Source organism: Echeneis naucrates, chromosome 15 (assembly GCF_900963305.1).
Source record: "Echeneis naucrates chromosome 15, fEcheNa1.1, whole genome shotgun sequence".
NCBI classification, from domain to species: domain Eukaryota; kingdom Metazoa; phylum Chordata; class Actinopteri; order Carangiformes; family Echeneidae; genus Echeneis; species Echeneis naucrates.
The window spans coordinates 5,132,555-5,149,906 of NC_042525.1; the positions used below are offsets into that span (position 1 = coordinate 5,132,555).

The window sequence follows — 17,352 nt, forward strand, 5'->3', positions numbered from 1 at the left end:
GTATTAAGGCAGACAGTAGAAAGGTTCCCACATGTAGCCTCACCTCCAGTTGGCTCAGCTGGGTGTACTGCACAAGAGCCTAGTTTGTGGTTTGGATGGCTTTGCATCATGGAGCGGGCCAGTGATATAGAGCACACACACACACACACACACACAAACTCTAGTCACTCCCAGAGCAGGAGGTTCAGGCCATACACAACTCACTTTGCCTTCTGAAGTAAAGCATATTGTTCCGTCATCCATGGATGTCTGTTTGCGCTTGTGCTCTCATGTCTCCGACATTACCACAGACTACAGACTTGGCTTAGTGAAGATTTAAACCCACTACAGGATTGTTTAGATTACAAAAAAGTGGGTGTGCTGGTACCTTGGAAATACTACAGAAAGGAAGGTGGTAAAAAAGTCATTTGTATTTAGTTTGCGTGCCGATCGTGATTGCATTTAAGCATGAGTCATATCCAGGCCATCTGTCTCTGTGTGTGCCCATGTGTGTCCGTTCAAATGAAGAATGTGGCTGTGTGTCAATTATAAATCTGAAATGTGAAAGTGATCAGCAAGAGCCTTCCTCCTCTGTCCGTTCTCCTCCTGACCTTTGTGCTGCTTCTCCGCCTTTTATTTCCCGCAGCCCTCGACAAAACTCCAGGACCCTTTTCCCCGGACTACGTGGAGATTGCAATTTACTGTGCGGGCGTTTTCCTCATCGCCTGCATGGTCGGCATCGTGGTGGTCTGCCGCATGAGGAACACTGCAAAGAAGCCGGATTTTGGGGGCCAACCAGCTGTTCACAAACTAAGCAAGCAGATCCCTCTGCGCCGCCAGGTAACAGAAAGTAGATAAAGAGTTCTAAAGGCATTTAACACCCCTAGAGGAGAAAACCACACATAGCACTTCAGACAAACACAATGACAGATAATTTGGAAGGTCATGCTGAAAAAGCAAAAATTTAAAATGATTAGTTTTTACACACACACACAAAAAAAGACAGACATACTGTTGTGGTATTTCCAACAAGCCTCATTTAGCAGGAAGCATTTCTGAGCAGGTTAGCACTGCTGCTGGAAACTGTAGAAGAAGCAGATCTTTTTGTTTTTCTTTCTTCTTTTTTCTTTTTTTTTTCTGCGTGTGAGCTGTGCCTTTCCCTCAACGCTCCTAAAGGTACAAAAAGGTGTTGGAAAAAATTTGTGGAGAGACTGATTCCTGTGTCAAGGTAAGGTTAGGTTGCAGAGGGGTGAGACCAGCCCTGAGGACAGAGGCGAGGCTGAGTGATTAACACACATTTTGTCTAAATTACTGTTGTTGCTCAATGAATATGGAAACGTAAAAAAAAAAAAAAAGAAAGATTTCAGACTCTACAGCAATGTTGCAATATTAAAGCTTTAGCCCTTGAAATTAAAGATGTGTATTTATATGCGTATGTATTCATGTGCCAAACTTTCAGTAAAAGCACCACAGCCAGTCAAGCACACACACACACACACACACACACACACACACACACATTTTCTCAGACTCCTCTAGTGATGCCTTGGAGCTTAAATTGACCGATGAACCCAGATTACGGTGATCAGCCAAAGTCTTTCTTCCTGTAGGTCTCGGCAGATTCGAGCTCTTCCATGAACTCCAGTACGCCACTGGTCCGCATCACAACACGGCGGAGCTCTGCACACGATGAGCCAATCCCTGAGTACGACCTCCCTGAAGATCCGCGCTGGGAGTTTGCCCGAGACAGGTGAGGGGCTGTCTGTTGTGGACCTGATCAGCTGCTGCTTTGTCCTTTGAACCATCCTCTGTCCTCTCCGGTCCTAATTGGTAATCTTACTATTTACAAAATGCCAGACACACATAAATCTGATTCAGCTCTGGGATTATGTGGGAACAACTGTCAGCGCCACACTCATCATACCTTGGAGCCTATAATACAGCTGTTATCATAAAACATGATAGCAGCAGTATTATAAAACAGTGACCATCTGTCTGATTGTAACTTAGCAGCTAAATGGTTAGATAACTGTTATCATAGTTGAAGAGTCGCTAACGCTGATAGACACCAGGCAACCGTAACGTACTGGTGAATAAATGTGGTGGTGGTTGAGATAAAGGCTACTGACTTCTCTCTCATGGCTGTAAAATGACCTGAACTTGGCACCCTGCCCCCGTCTCATCACCACAACTGCTACTACATCACACTCTCACTCACTCACACACACACACACACGTGTTTCTGATGGTATGGAATGAAGCTGTGCTAATTAGTGGTTAGCCATCACAGCTTTTATCTACATGCTTTGGCTAGGAGTGTTTTCTCAGTTTCATACCAGAGGAATTAGCACCGCCGAGGTTTCGGTTAGTCACAGTTGCAGCGGCTAGTGATAAGCTTCAGGGTGGATTTAATAGGACAGCAAAGGTTAGAGTAGTTTAATACCTACTCGAAGCCTCTGGTTTTAAAAGGGGGAAATCCCAAGGCATAAGCACCTGTCTTTTGTTAAAAAGGTTGTTTAAAAAAAAAAAATCACTCATCAGCGGAAAAAAAAAAAAAAAAAACAACCCAAAGATGTAAAGTAATGCCGGACTGTGCTCTTGTAGACTGACATCCTGATTTTAATTGACAAAAAGACATGTTTTGTCTAGGCTGAGTGGGTCTGTGTGTCTTTCTGTTTGGGTCTTTATTCTTCGGCTGTCATCCCAGCGCCTCAGGGATCATGTTAGGATTGCAGCATGCTGAGGAATGCTAACGTTTGCAGTTTGCGTGGAGGAAAAATAACATTGATTATGTGTGCCTGGATGGACAGAATGGTTGCTATTGAGCGTGGCGAGTGTGCGCAGACAGATTGGGGGTTGTGTTACAGCGCGCAGTGTGATTCTTTACATAGTCAGGATACTGGGGACTTAGGGGGGTGGGGCCAGGGCCTGTCAATCAAATGGAAAAGCAATGGGGTACACTAGTTGAGGGGTCAGATTGGTGCCATGGCAAGAAAGAACATGTGAAAAAGTATAATTCCTTCACTATATCAATCAGTGTAATGTAGTTTTGGACTTTGAGTATCAATGCTATTACGACATAGCTTATAATGAAATAAGCACTTAAAGTTCTATTAAGTATTGTAGTCAGACCCACCTGTGTGTGAACACAAAGCCAGCATACGATCCATCACAGCTAATGTCTGGAAGCTAAACTAAGCCCTTAGTAATTACTTAAGGAGTGTATATTGGAACATGCCAAGACAGGGTAAACGGTTTAGAACGAGTGCCTCACCCTGGCTTTATCAGGTGATTATCGTTGCCATGTCTGCCTTCCTACCTACTGCTCTGGCACGGCCTTCAGTCACCGCGCCAATAAAGCACTCACACAATTTGATGAAGCAGAGAGAACGATCTAGTTAAAAAATAAATAAATAAATAAATAAATAAAAAGGACAGGTTGAGGTTGACAAACTGGCACCTTGCCTGGTTTTATTCCCTCTGTCAATCTCACAATCTAACCTGCTTATTTCTACACAGGAAGGGAATTGATGCCGCAGGGTTTTAGATAATCAGACTCACGTTTCTTCTTGTTTCCCTCTTCGTGTCGCTGTCTGATGGCTGCAGGTTGACCCTGGGCAAGCCCCTGGGGGAAGGCTGCTTTGGTCAAGTTGTAATGGCAGAGGCCCTGGGCATCGATAAGGACAAACCCAAGGAGGCTGTAACTGTCGCTGTCAAGATGCTGAAAGGTAAGTGGGGATGCTGCTGTTGCACAGTCACAGTGGGGCTATAATGGTTAATGTCTGGCTTGCTTTTAAAGTCAGACCACCGGGATGTACACTAACTCACACTCACTGTGTCTTGTGTATGTTTTCTACGTGATTTTATGCTCCAGAGACGTCGCAGCAAAGGGCACAGTTAGAGCCCAGGGCTGCCGTTATTATTTATTATTGGTGGCTGCTGAGTGACGGCTAGGAGGGGGGCCAAGTTGGGTAGGTAAGGGTTAGGAGCGGTCACATACCTGACCCCAGAGCAGCAGCTGGCTGGAGCTCAGTCAGCACCCATACAAAGAGCCAAGTCACACTAGCAGCATTGGAGTGATTAATGAAAGCAGCAGGATAGGGCACTGGGTTGACGTGGGGAGTGCAGGGGTGGTTAGATCAGGTATAGCAGGAGGTTATTGAACCTACCTCGACAATGGAAATCTGCTCTTTAGGATAACTCCAGGTAGGTTAATGGTGCAGAGGAATGCAGGCAAGTCTCTGGATAGGTCCGCTTCTTCAATCAGTGTCCTGTAAAAGGAGCCTGTGCAGTAGATAATGAATCCAGATTGAGGTCTTTAATTCCTTCTCCTCCCTCTGCCTGGTGCTGAAAGGATTCCTCTGTAGTCTGTGTGAGGAGCTTCCCTCGCTTCTGTAACATTAGCCTGCATTGTCCGTCATCCTTGCTTAATCAGAAGCACCTAAATAACAAGGTGTTGTCCAGCGGGGCAGCCTTTAAGCCCCAAGTCAAGAGTTAAGGTGAAAAACAGGACAGGTGTGTTTTTTTTTCCTGATAGCTCTAAATCCAAATTCTTCTGCTTTTAGATGACGCCACCGAGAAAGACTTGTCTGACCTGGTGTCAGAGATGGAAATGATGAAGATGATCGGCAAGCACAAGAACATCATTAATCTCTTGGGGGCCTGTACACAAGATGGTGAGTAGCAGAGGACAGAAAGTCAAAGAGGACCAAAACGCACAGCGTATTTTACTGTTGCATTGTCTTTCCGATGGGCAGTCTTCATTTCCTCGCAGTGTTTGTTAAATGTCATGCTTCAAACTAATTCCCAAGACGTGCCATCAGACACATCAGTGGGCAGTGCAGCCCCCTGTGTTCTACCTTTTCCCTGTCAGCTAGAGGCCATTTTTATTTTTCATGTAAAGGTTGGATTGTAATTGGTCGTGCATAATGGATAAAGCTGGGCACCCAGGAAGTTTCTAATCATGCAGTCGTAGTGATGAATGAAAATAAAAAGCAGCTCCTCTCTTCATGCCAAAGGACACCTGTCTAGCCCAAATTAAAACAACTACGAGTTTTGGAAATTTACATAAATTCTTGGAGGCAGCACTGGGAGTCTGGCCATCTGGAGGGTATTTTCCCTACAGACATTCTTGTGTCTCTGTAAAGAAATCCTCTTGAAGCAAGCAATAGATTTGAAGCTTTAATATTCATGTGGGAGCAGCCTGTTCTTTATGCATTCCATCAAAAAGTCACCTTAAATTTTAGTCAGTGCCTTTCCCTCTCAAAGGGAATCATTTATGACCGTGCTCAAACGGTAATGTGAGTCTTTTCTCTGCTGCAGGCCCGCTCTATGTGATAGTGGAGTACGCCTCCAAAGGCAACCTGAGGGAGTACCTCCGAGCCCGTCGGCCGCCCGGCATGGAGTACTCCTACGACATTGCCCGCGTCTCGGATGAACAGCTCACTTTCAAAGACCTGGTCTCCTGCACTTACCAGGTGGCACGGGGCATGGAGTACCTAGCATCACAGAAGGTAGGAGGAGGACGCACACAACCCCTCTGCTGGCTGCCCAGACAGATCTCTGTGCCACAGTTTGATGTGCCGTGTGCAGGAAGGTTTTTTTGTAGGGAGCTTGTTTGTGCGTCACTGGGAATTTTGTTTCCTAAAAACACAATTCTGAGCACTCTGTCACGAATCCCTGCGTCGTCTCTCATTGCACAACAAAAGCCCTACTGTTGAAGCCCTACTTCACTGTGTGTTAAGAATTAAGAAGTTTTCACAATGGGGGTACGGCCATGTTGACAAAACGCAGCCTCACGCTCGCTCTCACTGTTGGAATGTGACAGCATACCGCCTCGTAGACAGCACGCACACACACACACGTGTACATGTGCATGCATGCTCATGTACACTGATGCACAGACTCCGACCATATATATGACAAAAGAATGCGAGGAATCTTGACCTATCCAGACATGTTCATGTTGGTGCAGTCATTGTGGCGTCACATTATTCACCGAGGTGCCTCCTCCGTGCAGGAGATTTCTGGATAATTACGTGCAACACAAACATTTGAAAACTCTTCCAAAAGCAAAGCATGTGTGTTTTAGAGTTGATTTATTTATGCAATGATGTAACTGTCTTTTTCTTCACCCCTCACTTTTTCCACTCTGTGACCTCCACCTCTTTTTTGTCTCCTCCTTCTTTCCTACCCTCTCATTTCTCACTCTCTCCATCCCAGTGTATACACAGAGACCTGGCAGCCAGGAACGTCCTGGTCACAGAAAGCAACGTCATGAAGATTGCTGACTTTGGCCTGGCCAGGGACGTCCATAACATCGACTACTACAAAAAGACGACCAATGTGAGTTATCAACCTGCACGCTGCGCAGTGAACGATGAGTGCTTTGAGAGAGTGGAAAGTCCTCTTTCTCTCTCTCTCTTTTTTTAAATCCCTCCCTTCCCTCATTTTTCTGTTTCACTCTTTCCCTCGGCTGGTGTCTTGGCAGAAGCTACGGGTTCCCAGGCAGTCTGTGAATGTAGTGCTTCTGGAGACTCTGCCCTGTTTTTCCCTCAGCGTCTTGTCCCTTCGCTTCCACAGACACTTAAACAATTAGCCCGAAAGAGAGCCAGAGTGAAAGAAAAAGGGGAGCGGCTTAAACATAATTGACATCTCCAGTGTGTGTATTTCCCACCACAGAGCAGCATTGCCTGTGCATCCTCATTTAGTATGCATGGTTGCTTTTCATTGCATGCTGAGAATGAGCTGACGACGACAACAACAACAATACACAATGATGATGATGATGATGATGATGGTAATGATGATTATGACAAAGACAGCAGCTACAATGATGATCACTTAAGTTAAACTAATCTAGGCAGAGCTATCATTGTAGTACACAGTTTACTTTTCAGTGGAACGATTTGCAGTGATCTTGTTATTTCATACTGTGAAAGAAATATTGGAAATGCACAACGAAATCTTTTACGTGCTAAATTAATACCCGCTGCTACAGTTTCTTTTGGATGATGTTTTTAGCTTGTTGCCTATTAGCACTGACAGCAGCTAAAGCGTTTATTTTATAAAGGCTGACTTCTCCATTTAATATTTCTGCCCCTGATTAGATTTTTCATGCCATTAAGCTACTGCACAGATATTGATCAAGGTCGCCTCATCTTGTAGTTAGCTTCTCCGCCAGTGTTTTAACAGCACATAGAGATAAACTGTCTCCTTTATCAGTGACCCTGATTATCAGCTCTGTTACTTTAACAATGTAAATGCTCCGCTGGGAATCCCTCCTCCCAGATAGTATTCCCCTGTAATGAGATATGCAATCAGTGATTTAATTCAAATATGTTTATCACGCCAGTGTTCAGGAACAGTTTCTGGGTAGATTTGGTTTGACCTCTCACCTTTGTGTCTCCCTCAGGGTCGTCTCCCGGTAAAATGGATGGCTCCTGAGGCGCTGTTTGACCGGGTCTACACACATCAGAGTGATGTGTAAGTATATAAAAATCTGCCTCTTTGTCCCACAACTGCAAATGTATGGCGCAAAATCACCTGCGATGCGAGTTAACCTTCTCCACTGACCTCAAAAACGCAGTAAAACATTCTATTGCTGCTATTTTTGAGATCTAATGTAGAACCCAGCTGGTTCCCTGTAGCCTGTAGTCAGAAAGTTGTTTTTCAGGACTGGTTTCAGCTGTTTTGGTGCAGTGCTGGTTATGGTAGGTGGGGATGACTGTCTATAGGGGGCCAGCAGTGGCCAGTCTGTGGCAAAAGTGAGGATTTCACGCTAGACTTGTAGTCAATGCCGTGTTACTAATCTGACCAGCTTCAAAGGGCCCTGGAAGGAGACCGGAGCCCACCAGCACCTCCTCCCCCATCGCCTCATCCCTCACTCCTCCGGCCCGACTCGGAAGTCTCCCCTCCTTTTGGGCCTCCACACATGTCTGACCTCCACAATACTGCAGTCGTCCGGTCCAGGCCTCCCTACACACCGCCCCCTTAAACTACGGCCGTCCTGTCCTCACTTTTCTTTCCTCATTCAGCAACACTTTGAACATGTGGCTCATCGTTTGGAGCCATTCCACGATCGAAATAATCTCCCTCGCCCTCCCTCCTTTCACCCCATCGTTCTTATTTTCATTCATCTGGTATGCGGATTGCTGACCCGTCTCTGTCTTTTTTTTTTTTTTTAAGTTCAAGAGGACTCATTCTAAAAACAGAACAAAGGCAGAGCGTCCCTCTCTTTTTGGTGTTTGAGTCTTATAAGTCCTGACAGTGTTGTTTGAAGTTTCTGCTTCAGACACTGGCGGCAGAATGTGTATGTGGCAATTAGATAAATGCCTTTCATGCTGACCCCTGGGAAAGAGAGTGTGTGTGTGCGTGCGTGTGTGCGTGCATGCGTGTGTGTGTGTGTGTGTGTGTGTGTGTGTGTGTGTGTGTGTGTGTGTGAGTGAGCCATACACCAGTAGCACACTAAACACAGCACTCATCCAGTTTAGCCCTCGGATAGATAATCTCTTCACTGTCCATGTTTGTGTGTATATGTTTGTGCACATAAATACTCAGTGTACATTCACATCAGGCCCTTCATGTTTCATAGCACAGCAGCAATCAATAAAGTGGGGGAGTGCAGGGGGCCGAATGGAGGAGGGGGTTGGGGGGGGGCATGCAGGCATGAAGTGGCTGCTGTAGTCCTTTCTATCAGTTCACTGCTAATTATGTTTCATCACTCACTTTTAGTAATTGGGTTTTTCACAGCGCATATGATGCGAGAAGGAAGACGAGGAGAGGTGTTTGGGGGGGGGGGGGGGGGTGGCTTTGGCTCAAACACCACATAGGCAATCCATACATGACATCAGATTAAATGAATACATGAATTACAATGAATGTTGCCTGTTGTTGTTTTGACAAATGGGCCCAGGGGACACCGTGGCGGGCGTAGGTAAAGAGTCGTAGCTCAAGCCCAGTGAGACGATGTTTGTGGTCAGGCTTGGTTTGGCGTTGAGTGCTTCCCGCGACATGCATATTCCTGTAGCTCCCAGTCAAAGGTGTAACTGAAGAAACAGAGACTGCACACGGCAACAGCTTGAGATGTAGATGTAATGAGTTAAGAGCAACTTCAGAATATCAACCTGCGTAAATGCAGGTTGATAAAGGTTGACCGCCTGCTCTTTCGCAGTGACCTGGAGCGTTTTAGTGTGCCTGTTTATTTGGTGAGTCACAGTTGCTTGCAGGTGGACACCAGCATGCACAAGCCCAGTGAGATGGTTACAAAGTAGCGCAGAAAGGAGAGACGAGTGTGTCAACAAGTGGAAAGATTCAACACAGCGATAGAAGAGCGACCAAACCTCGGGCTGGTTGTATAAACAGATGGAGGAACTGATAAACAACCGACCTGCTCGTCCATGCTTCCTTGACTGGTTGCAACACTAACATGGCCTGTGGCTGCCTTCATATGTATGTGCACAAACATGATTGTAGTCTATAGTACAGCCTTTGTGTGAACATGAATCAGGCATGCTGTCAGGGCAGCGGTGACTCATTTGAGACACTGATATGAACACACAGCACCACAGTGGTTGAAATTGGCAGCATGGAGCCGCTCGTACTTGACTGCCCAATGCTGCGCGGAGGAAGCAGTTAATACTTGATATCCGTTAGCTGCAGCTTATCCTTTCCGTCTCATGCTGTCATCTGTGGGTGGCCTACTGTTTGTTTTGGTGTGGTGTCACTGGACAATGCCAGCTTGTGTGTGAACAGCCAGCCAGGCACAAAAGCCATCATTGAGATCGGGGCCAGAGTGGCACTGGGAGCGGGTTTGTGCCGCAAGCCACCGGACGGCAGAAAGAGGGCATTGACACTATTGCTGTTAAACTGTTGAAGTTGTATCCAAACTTGGGCTGAGCGACTTAATGTTAATCATATTGCTTTAAGAGCTGCTTAATACTGTTTATGGACAAATCATGCCATTTCAGCATCACACATACATATCTTTAGTGAGAAATAATGCATGTGTGCTTATGTCTGTTGTCCCAGCTGGTCATTTGGGGTGCTGATGTGGGAGATCTTCACCCTGGGCGGCTCACCCTACCCTGGCATTCCCGTTGAAGAGCTCTTCAAGTTGCTGAAAGAAGGCCATCGCATGGACAAGCCTGGCAACTGCACCAATGAGCTGTAAGTTCTGCTCTTCGCTCTCTCTTCTGGCAGCTTCCCGAGCCAAGCTTAAACCAATCTACATCAGATCCATGACTCCGGGGCTCTGTGTCCACTCTGTCAGGCGTCGGCACAGCTGTGACTGGCTGCTATCAGTGTCCTCATTCACAATGAGTCCTCTGCAGTCAGCGGACAATGGCGCAGTTCTGTCACGGTGCCACACTGAGAGGGTTGATGGAAAACAAAGCAAATAGCAGTGCACGATACACACGCATGAACGCGTTTTAAAAAATGAAACAAAACACTGGGGGGCGTGTTTGTGATCAGCAGCAGCCCGTCAAAATGGGCGATATTGAAACAGCGCTGGAGAACACCTGCTGCTTTGTTTTATTCTTTGAGAAGCGGACACCTGATTCCAGTGGCATAAATCACATCAGCAGAACGTAAAGTTGATGAGGAGCAGACCAGTTAGAGTTGGGACAAACTGAATGATCCTGTTCTCTCTTCCTCCAGCTACTTTTGTCCTTTTTGTGACATGATTTTGATTGATTCTTTCCTTTTGCGCAGATACATGATGATGAAAGACTGCTGGCATGCCATCTCATCACAGAGACCCACCTTCAAGCAGCTAGTAGAGGATCTGGATCGCATCCTCACCCTCAGCACCAATGAGGTGAGTGCAGCACCACCAATCTTCTTCCGTCATGTTCCTGGATTCTGGGTGGTCAGAAACCATGCTGTGCAAACCTTAAAATTTCCTGGCAAAGTCCAGTGTTTCATAACAATAAAGTACAATGATACGATACATTCCTACACTCAATAACACATTTCTCAATCCAAACCAAATCACGCTCTTGCCAGTGTATGCAGAGTTCAGCAGATTGTTGCTGAAAGTGTTAGAAGGATTAGCCTAAATGATGACCAAAAAAAAAAAATAAAAATGGCCAGGTGATTTGATCCAGGCACAATACGGCCGCTACGGTCCAGTGAAGTTGCCCAATCATCACTTCAATGGCTCCCTCCTTGCAACGTCCCGCGATTCATTCCATTCCCCTTCCTGTCTTGTGTGATATCCGAATGCCGACCTGAAAAGAGGCCGTCGATGGAAAGCTGTCAAGACTCGTCTGCTGCGGAGCTGGAGCTTCATGAATTTATGCCAAAAAAGCCCAACTTTGAATTTGAACTTTTGAAATGTAATAAAGCATCTTTTTTTGCCCCCCCCCCCCCCCCCCCCCCCCCCCCCCTTTCTGCCCTAAACCGCTGGCAGATGTGGAGGTCTTTAGTAATGTGAGCCTTCTTGTGTTGAGCTGGGAAAATGGAAGCCAGCACTCATTTTCTAGAAAACTATTCCCCTTCTCAACTCGACCCAATAAGAGCCATGAAGGACAAGAAGGAGGGCGAAAAGGATCGCCGAGCTGACACGAAAAGACCAAAATAACTTCGCCGGTCACTAGTCGGAGGCAAAATGAATAACAGAATGTTTCGTTGTTTTTCTTCATCGTAATTTTCATTTTTCCCCAGCCCTGTCATAGTGTTTATGTTGGGCCTTTTGGTGTCAGATGTCGTATTTGTTTGGACTGAACTGCAGAGTGATGTGGGGGGATGCTATAAAGACCAAGATGCCCCAGTTCTCTAATCCATAATGTTTTCCCCAACTTCACAACCACACGAAACTCCTTTGTAGTGGACCAAGACCGCAACTAGGTCAGCCCAACTATCTTCAAGCACTGCTGGATCAGCCAGCAGTTTAACATTCAATTTATTACTTCTTATTCTGCATATTTTCATATGAGTCCGCTTTAAGAAGATTTTTTTCTGCTCTGTTTCATAAATCTTTATGGGTGATATATATATATATATATATATATATATATTTTTTTTTTTATGATTTAGATAGATATCATAATGAATGTGATACTCTTCTGGAAAGTCCCTGTTCCTGATGACTGGGCTTCAGCACTTTATTTATGTTCTCTTGTTTGCTCTAAGTCTTTCTTCTCTCACTCCTTTGCAGCATCTTTTCTTTTAGTAACAGATGAGCTTGTCTCTGAGTGTAAATGATCTCATCCAACCTTTTCTTTCCTTTGCCTGTGTCAACAGGAGTATCTGGATCTGTGCGCGCCGACAGAGCAGTATTCCCCCAGCTTCCCCGACACCCGGAGCTCCTGCTCCTCCGGTGATGACTCTGTGTTTTCCCATGACCCCTTACCAGACGAGCCCTGCCTCCCCAAGTACCAGCACATCAACGGAAACGTCAAGACATGAGCTCCTACCTGCTCTCGCCAGCCCAGCTTGTCCCGCCCCCTCGAAAACACACGTAGTTCAGATACCCCATCTCCTGCCCCCACCCCCACCATGAGCCCTCTGGGTCCCAGTGGACTAATGGACCCAGACGGGTCCTGGCTGGTGGCAGCGCTGCTGTCACTCTCTCATACTGCCACGCATATACACAAACAGCCAGACACTACATGTTCTTAAACGGAGAGGCTTAGAGAAACTACAGAAGCTGTTTTCTTTACTGACTAAATGAAGTGACGTGGGAATCTCCTCCATCGCTCCCTTCACATGAAAACACAGACTTTTCAGTTTGGTTCTCACATCTCTTCTTTTTTTTTTTTTTTTTGCAATCAACGGCATTACTTGTCTGGTGATCCCATTCCAGTGGCTGGCGTTCCAAGACTGTTATTGGCTCCTGGAGGAATGTACGGATCGACATGAACTTAAAACAAGGGACTCAAAAGAGGATGACAAATAGGAAAAGGACTGAAAGACAAAGCTCTGACTAACAAAACAGAGGAATAGGAGGAGAGCACATATAGAGACTACTCTCCTGTTTATTTTGTAATATTGATGCATTTCTTTTTCAGTTCTCGATAAACCTTCCCAATTATTCTGGAGAAAAAAAAATACACAGTATAATGTATAGTGCTGGGTATATTTGTAAATATATTCAAATATGTATAAATATATATTATATATTTACAATGAATTATTTTTTGTATGGACTCCCAAATAACCCCATCCCTCCCAACCCTACTTTTGAGTTTGAGGCAGATACGCTAACAGGTTATGTGTATGATATTTTTCTTCACTCGCGCGCACACTCACACACAAACAGACATGGATGTACACTTTAATAAACACAAACACCTGTCGTACTCTCACTCAGTAACACAGTTGAGTATTGGCTTTCAGGGACTGAGATAGCATGTTAATTTATTGACTTATGTGTTTTTGAAATAAATCAAAAAAAAAAAAAAGTCTGGAAAAAAGAACAAAAACAACATGGCAAAATGACATTAATGATGCTGATAATACATAAATAATTCATTAAATTTATGGTAATTTAAAATGAGATCTTTCGAAAGTAACAGAAAAAAGCTATTTTTAGTAGGTTTGAAAGATCCGGGTTTTGTAAGTTTTATATATAAATGTGAATTTTAAGTTAAATTTTTAAGAAGTGTACATTTTATAGTCAGCTAATCCCTTTCTCGTGTAGATGTTGATGCCATTTCTATCCAGTCATTTTACTCTTTCTTAGCTTTGCTTTAGGAAGCGAGGTCTATTTCTGGATATTTATGTATGATGGAATGACAAAAGATTTTGGAAAAACCTATTTCGCAATCCACTCCCACACTTAGACTTAAATATAGACTTCAAATTTACTTGACAGAATCGAAAGCTGAAAAACAAAGTATTAAATCATTCAAATGTGTTTTTTTTTTTTTGTTGTTGTTGTTGTTGTTTTGTTTTTTGTTTTGTTTTGTTTTTTTTTTTCTACTGGACCAACTTTTTTTTTTGCAAGTGTTCATGGCATTTGCGGAATAAATGATGGAAAAATATAATCTCATCCTCATCTCTGACTTTGTTGGTTCTTACAGTCGCGCTGACTGACAGTTATGTTTTATTTTTACAAGCTGGGAGAATGTGTTATCATTAAAGCTGCACATTCCTCCGAGCTAAATATTTTTTCTTAGTATTTGATATGGGTGGAGATGCTTTAGCTGTCATTTCACAAGTTCAGAGCTTTTTGGGAGAACATATCTTTGCTTTGATTCTTTTATTTAATCTGTTGCAGTGATTTTTCCACCAGATCTGTGATAAATTCAGAAAAACTGGACAAATCTGTGGAAAATCAGTGAGTCGTTTTTTCCAGACTTGGGTAATTTTACGTAATAATAACTTCAGTTGTCATGAAAGGCCAAGTCTTCATGCAAACTGCTAAACTCAGCACAAACAAAATAAATGTGATCAATTTAGAGTCTAAATCTAAGCAAGCAGTCAAAGCAATTTTGTTAATGAACAAGGAACTCATCACTGCCATGATAGTTTGGCCATGTGTCTGGATCTTTGATTAGACAAAGAGTCTTTGTTCACCTCCTGCAGACTAATAGATGTCCCGATTAGCTGATTGATTTCTCTTTTTTTTTTCTCTTATCAGAACAGATTTAATTCAACAGAGTGAGCAGTTGATTTATCTGATTTGATGTAAGTGAATCAAAGTTGATTATTAGTGAGTGTGATTGATAGTGGCAGCCGGGGATGTGGTTGTGTTTAGTAATGGTGGTCTGTAGTGCGACAGTGACAGAGCCACTTGTAGGTCATGCTATTAAGAAGAGTTTCTGTGGCAACTGCAGGAAGCCTTTAAATTTCCATTTGACAGTGCTGGATCAGAAGTTAATGAACAAAAAGCAATTTCAGTTCATTCTGCGGGGAGCACAAACCAAACTGGTGGACGGAATGAGGAGAACTAACGTAGCTAAAAACACAGAAGTGGTGGATAGATAGCAACCAAATAATAATTCAAGTAATATACGTTTTTTCAAGCGTTAGTATATTAAAAATGTTCTTTAACATACATTTGGATCTCCTCCATCACCAAGTTTCAACTTGCTCTGAAAACACACACACACACACACACACACCAGTGTCATGTCTTCCTCCAGCAAACGTGTCCTCTCATGTCTCCGGAACCTTGAAAGGGCTTGGAGGGAAAAGTCACTCAGAAAACATTCCTCCTCCTCCATAGAATAAAAGGCGAAGAAAGCACCTATAGCCCTGGAGGATGGAAAGAAAAAGTGGCAGGTTAAAGGAAAGCTATAAACATCCTCCATAAAGGCAGGAATTGAACTGCTATCAAAATGGCTGCCCATTGTGCTGTAGGCCCACGCAGGTATACAATGAAATAGAGGGTTAGATGGTTTCATCTTCACAAAACACCCCCTGAGCTGTCATTGCATTTGTGTGATCTGATGTTGAGAATGTGATGCAACGGATCCTAAATTAGAGCGAAGCTGGCTCTTTGAAGAGATTTATCAGTTGTGGTTACATATTGGTGTAGGAGTAAATAAAGGAATGCGTCACCTCTGACCTAAGACATCAGTCTGCGATTGTGTGAATGCAACTGACAGCTAACTTCATTTTGAATGCTTTTCTCATTTATCTTATCACTTCAATAACCAAATCTAACGATTTATTTTATAAAACACTTTAACACTTAACCAAAGTGTTAAAGACATGTTAAAGTATTTTGTTTCTCTCCTTGTCTGTCCTTACTGCTTTATATACTAAAATACTATAAATCCTCACACAGATGAAAAAAAAAAAAGTACTATCAGTTAATCACAGCTTTGTTGATGTGTAATTTGCCCCGAGAGCTCACAAAGCATTCATTCTTTTTTTCAGCCTCCATTGATAAACAAGGCCCGCCGTCCTCAGTGAAAGCCATGGATGAGTTTTTTCCATTTGGAGGGCTTTTTCCTCCACGGTTTCCTAATTCTCTCAGGATTAACCTTGTGACCCTCAAGTGTCATCTTTGAATGACTTTAGGGAGATGGGGCAGAAGCCGGACGACACAAGAGGAACAGCTCACACTGAAGGACATAATCATGTTTTAGGGTACAGATGCTTGCTTTCTGTACAAGTAAAGTGTGACAGGACGCTTCATTTGACGGGGGGACAGAACTGAAGGCCCATCTGGCAGCGTGACAAGGTGATGACTCGCCAAGAAAACCTGCCATTTTCTTGACAAAAGCGACTTTCGTTCTGATCCTGGCATTTCTTCCTGCTCTGCTTAGTGCGTCCTTCGTCCTCGCTCCGTCCTCCCTCGCTTAGCCATCTGGTGGGGCCTGGTGTGTTTGCACAAGGCTCGGTCCTCTGGAATGTCAACATGAGGCTTAGTGTGAAGCCAGAGGAGCCCACATCCACTGGAGATAAGACCCCACCAGCCCCAAGAGAGGAGGAGGGGGTCAGAAGGTGGGAGGCTGTTGGGCATACTGAGAGGGTGACCCAAAGTTTAACAAAGCTGCTAAATGACTGCGATACCCGCGACTTAATCCTGAGCTTCTCGGAAACCAAACTCCAGCGTTGCCTAATTAATGAGGCTGCTACAAGGAAAAAAAAACCTCCAAAATCTAATTTATGGTAAAACACATCTGTTCCGTCTCAATCTTACGATTTTATTCCCAACATATAAAGCAAATATTGCACTAAACCGTTGGCCATTGACCAATAGGGTTCGAGTATGTATCTGTCAAAGCTTTGCTCCTCAACCTACTATTTGTGTTGAGTTGCAGTTAAAGAATGGTTCATTGCTGGGTCAGGACTCATGAGAGGGAGGGGCCTGCTAGTGTTTGATTAAGGGCACACAAGGCACCGTGTCTGGTTCTGCATGGAAGGATAAACAAGTTGAGTGTGTGTTTGTGCGTGGGGCTGTTGTGCAGGCGCTAGCGACGTTGTGTGTGGTTTGTTGCTGCGTGGGATCTTCTAAACATTTGCTAATGGCGCAGTTGTGTCTGAGCAGTCGTAAGTCACAGATTCCACTTCCAGTTGCTTTATGTGCTGACTTTGCAATGTCTGCAGGTCTGAGGTAACAGCTCTAGGAGAATAAACGCTGGAAAAAAACGGGTTCAACCTAAATTGTTTAAACGACGTCAACAAGGTAGAATTGCCAAACTCAAAAACTGACATCTTTGAGTAGATAAGCTTTTTTTTTTAGCTTTTGTTTGTCCACGGAGCAAAAGATGGGAGAATAATGTGCCCTGTTTAGTGGTGTTTAGGCAGATTTAAGTAGGGTAAATGTTGTAGAGTTCATGTTGATCCACACACAGAAGTTCACATTACAACATTACGGTGCAGTCTGGACTGCTGAGGTTTGTTGCACTGGGCTAACATGGCAGGCACACAGCACAGGGTGTGTTCTGTAAATGAGCTTAGTCAATATGTTCC

General features: G+C 44.2%; 2 protein-coding genes across 7 annotated transcripts in view; one reads left to right on the forward strand and one right to left on the reverse strand.

Moving 5' to 3' along the window:
* fgfr2 (fibroblast growth factor receptor 2) overlaps positions 1–13,439 on the forward strand; it is a 35,879-nt gene extending 22,440 nt beyond the window's left edge. For 4 of the 6 annotated variants that reach the window (XM_029520507.1, XM_029520508.1, XM_029520511.1 and 1 more), the window contains 10 exons: positions 626–825; positions 1,590–1,729; positions 3,586–3,707; positions 4,545–4,655; positions 5,302–5,492; positions 6,202–6,324; positions 7,394–7,464; positions 10,009–10,146; positions 10,693–10,798; positions 12,226–13,439. In XM_029520507.1, coding sequence (XP_029376367.1) covers positions 626–825; positions 1,590–1,729; positions 3,586–3,707; positions 4,545–4,655; positions 5,302–5,492; positions 6,202–6,324; positions 7,394–7,464; positions 10,009–10,146; positions 10,693–10,798; positions 12,226–12,390 — 1,367 coding nt within the window. In that variant the 3' untranslated portion in view covers positions 12,391–13,439. The remainder of the gene's footprint in view (positions 1–625; positions 826–1,589; positions 1,730–3,585; positions 3,708–4,544; positions 4,656–5,301; positions 5,493–6,201; positions 6,325–7,393; positions 7,465–10,008; positions 10,147–10,692; positions 10,799–12,225) is intronic. The other 2 variants (XM_029520509.1, XM_029520510.1) reach the window with 1 other exon arrangement.
* wdr11 (WD repeat domain 11) overlaps positions 13,395–17,352 on the reverse strand; it is a 100,210-nt gene continuing 96,252 nt past the window's right edge. Inside the window, exon 28 of the mRNA XM_029520506.1 lies at positions 13,395–15,183. Coding sequence (XP_029376366.1) covers positions 14,976–15,183 — 208 coding nt within the window. The 3' untranslated portion in view covers positions 13,395–14,975. The remainder of the gene's footprint in view (positions 15,184–17,352) is intronic.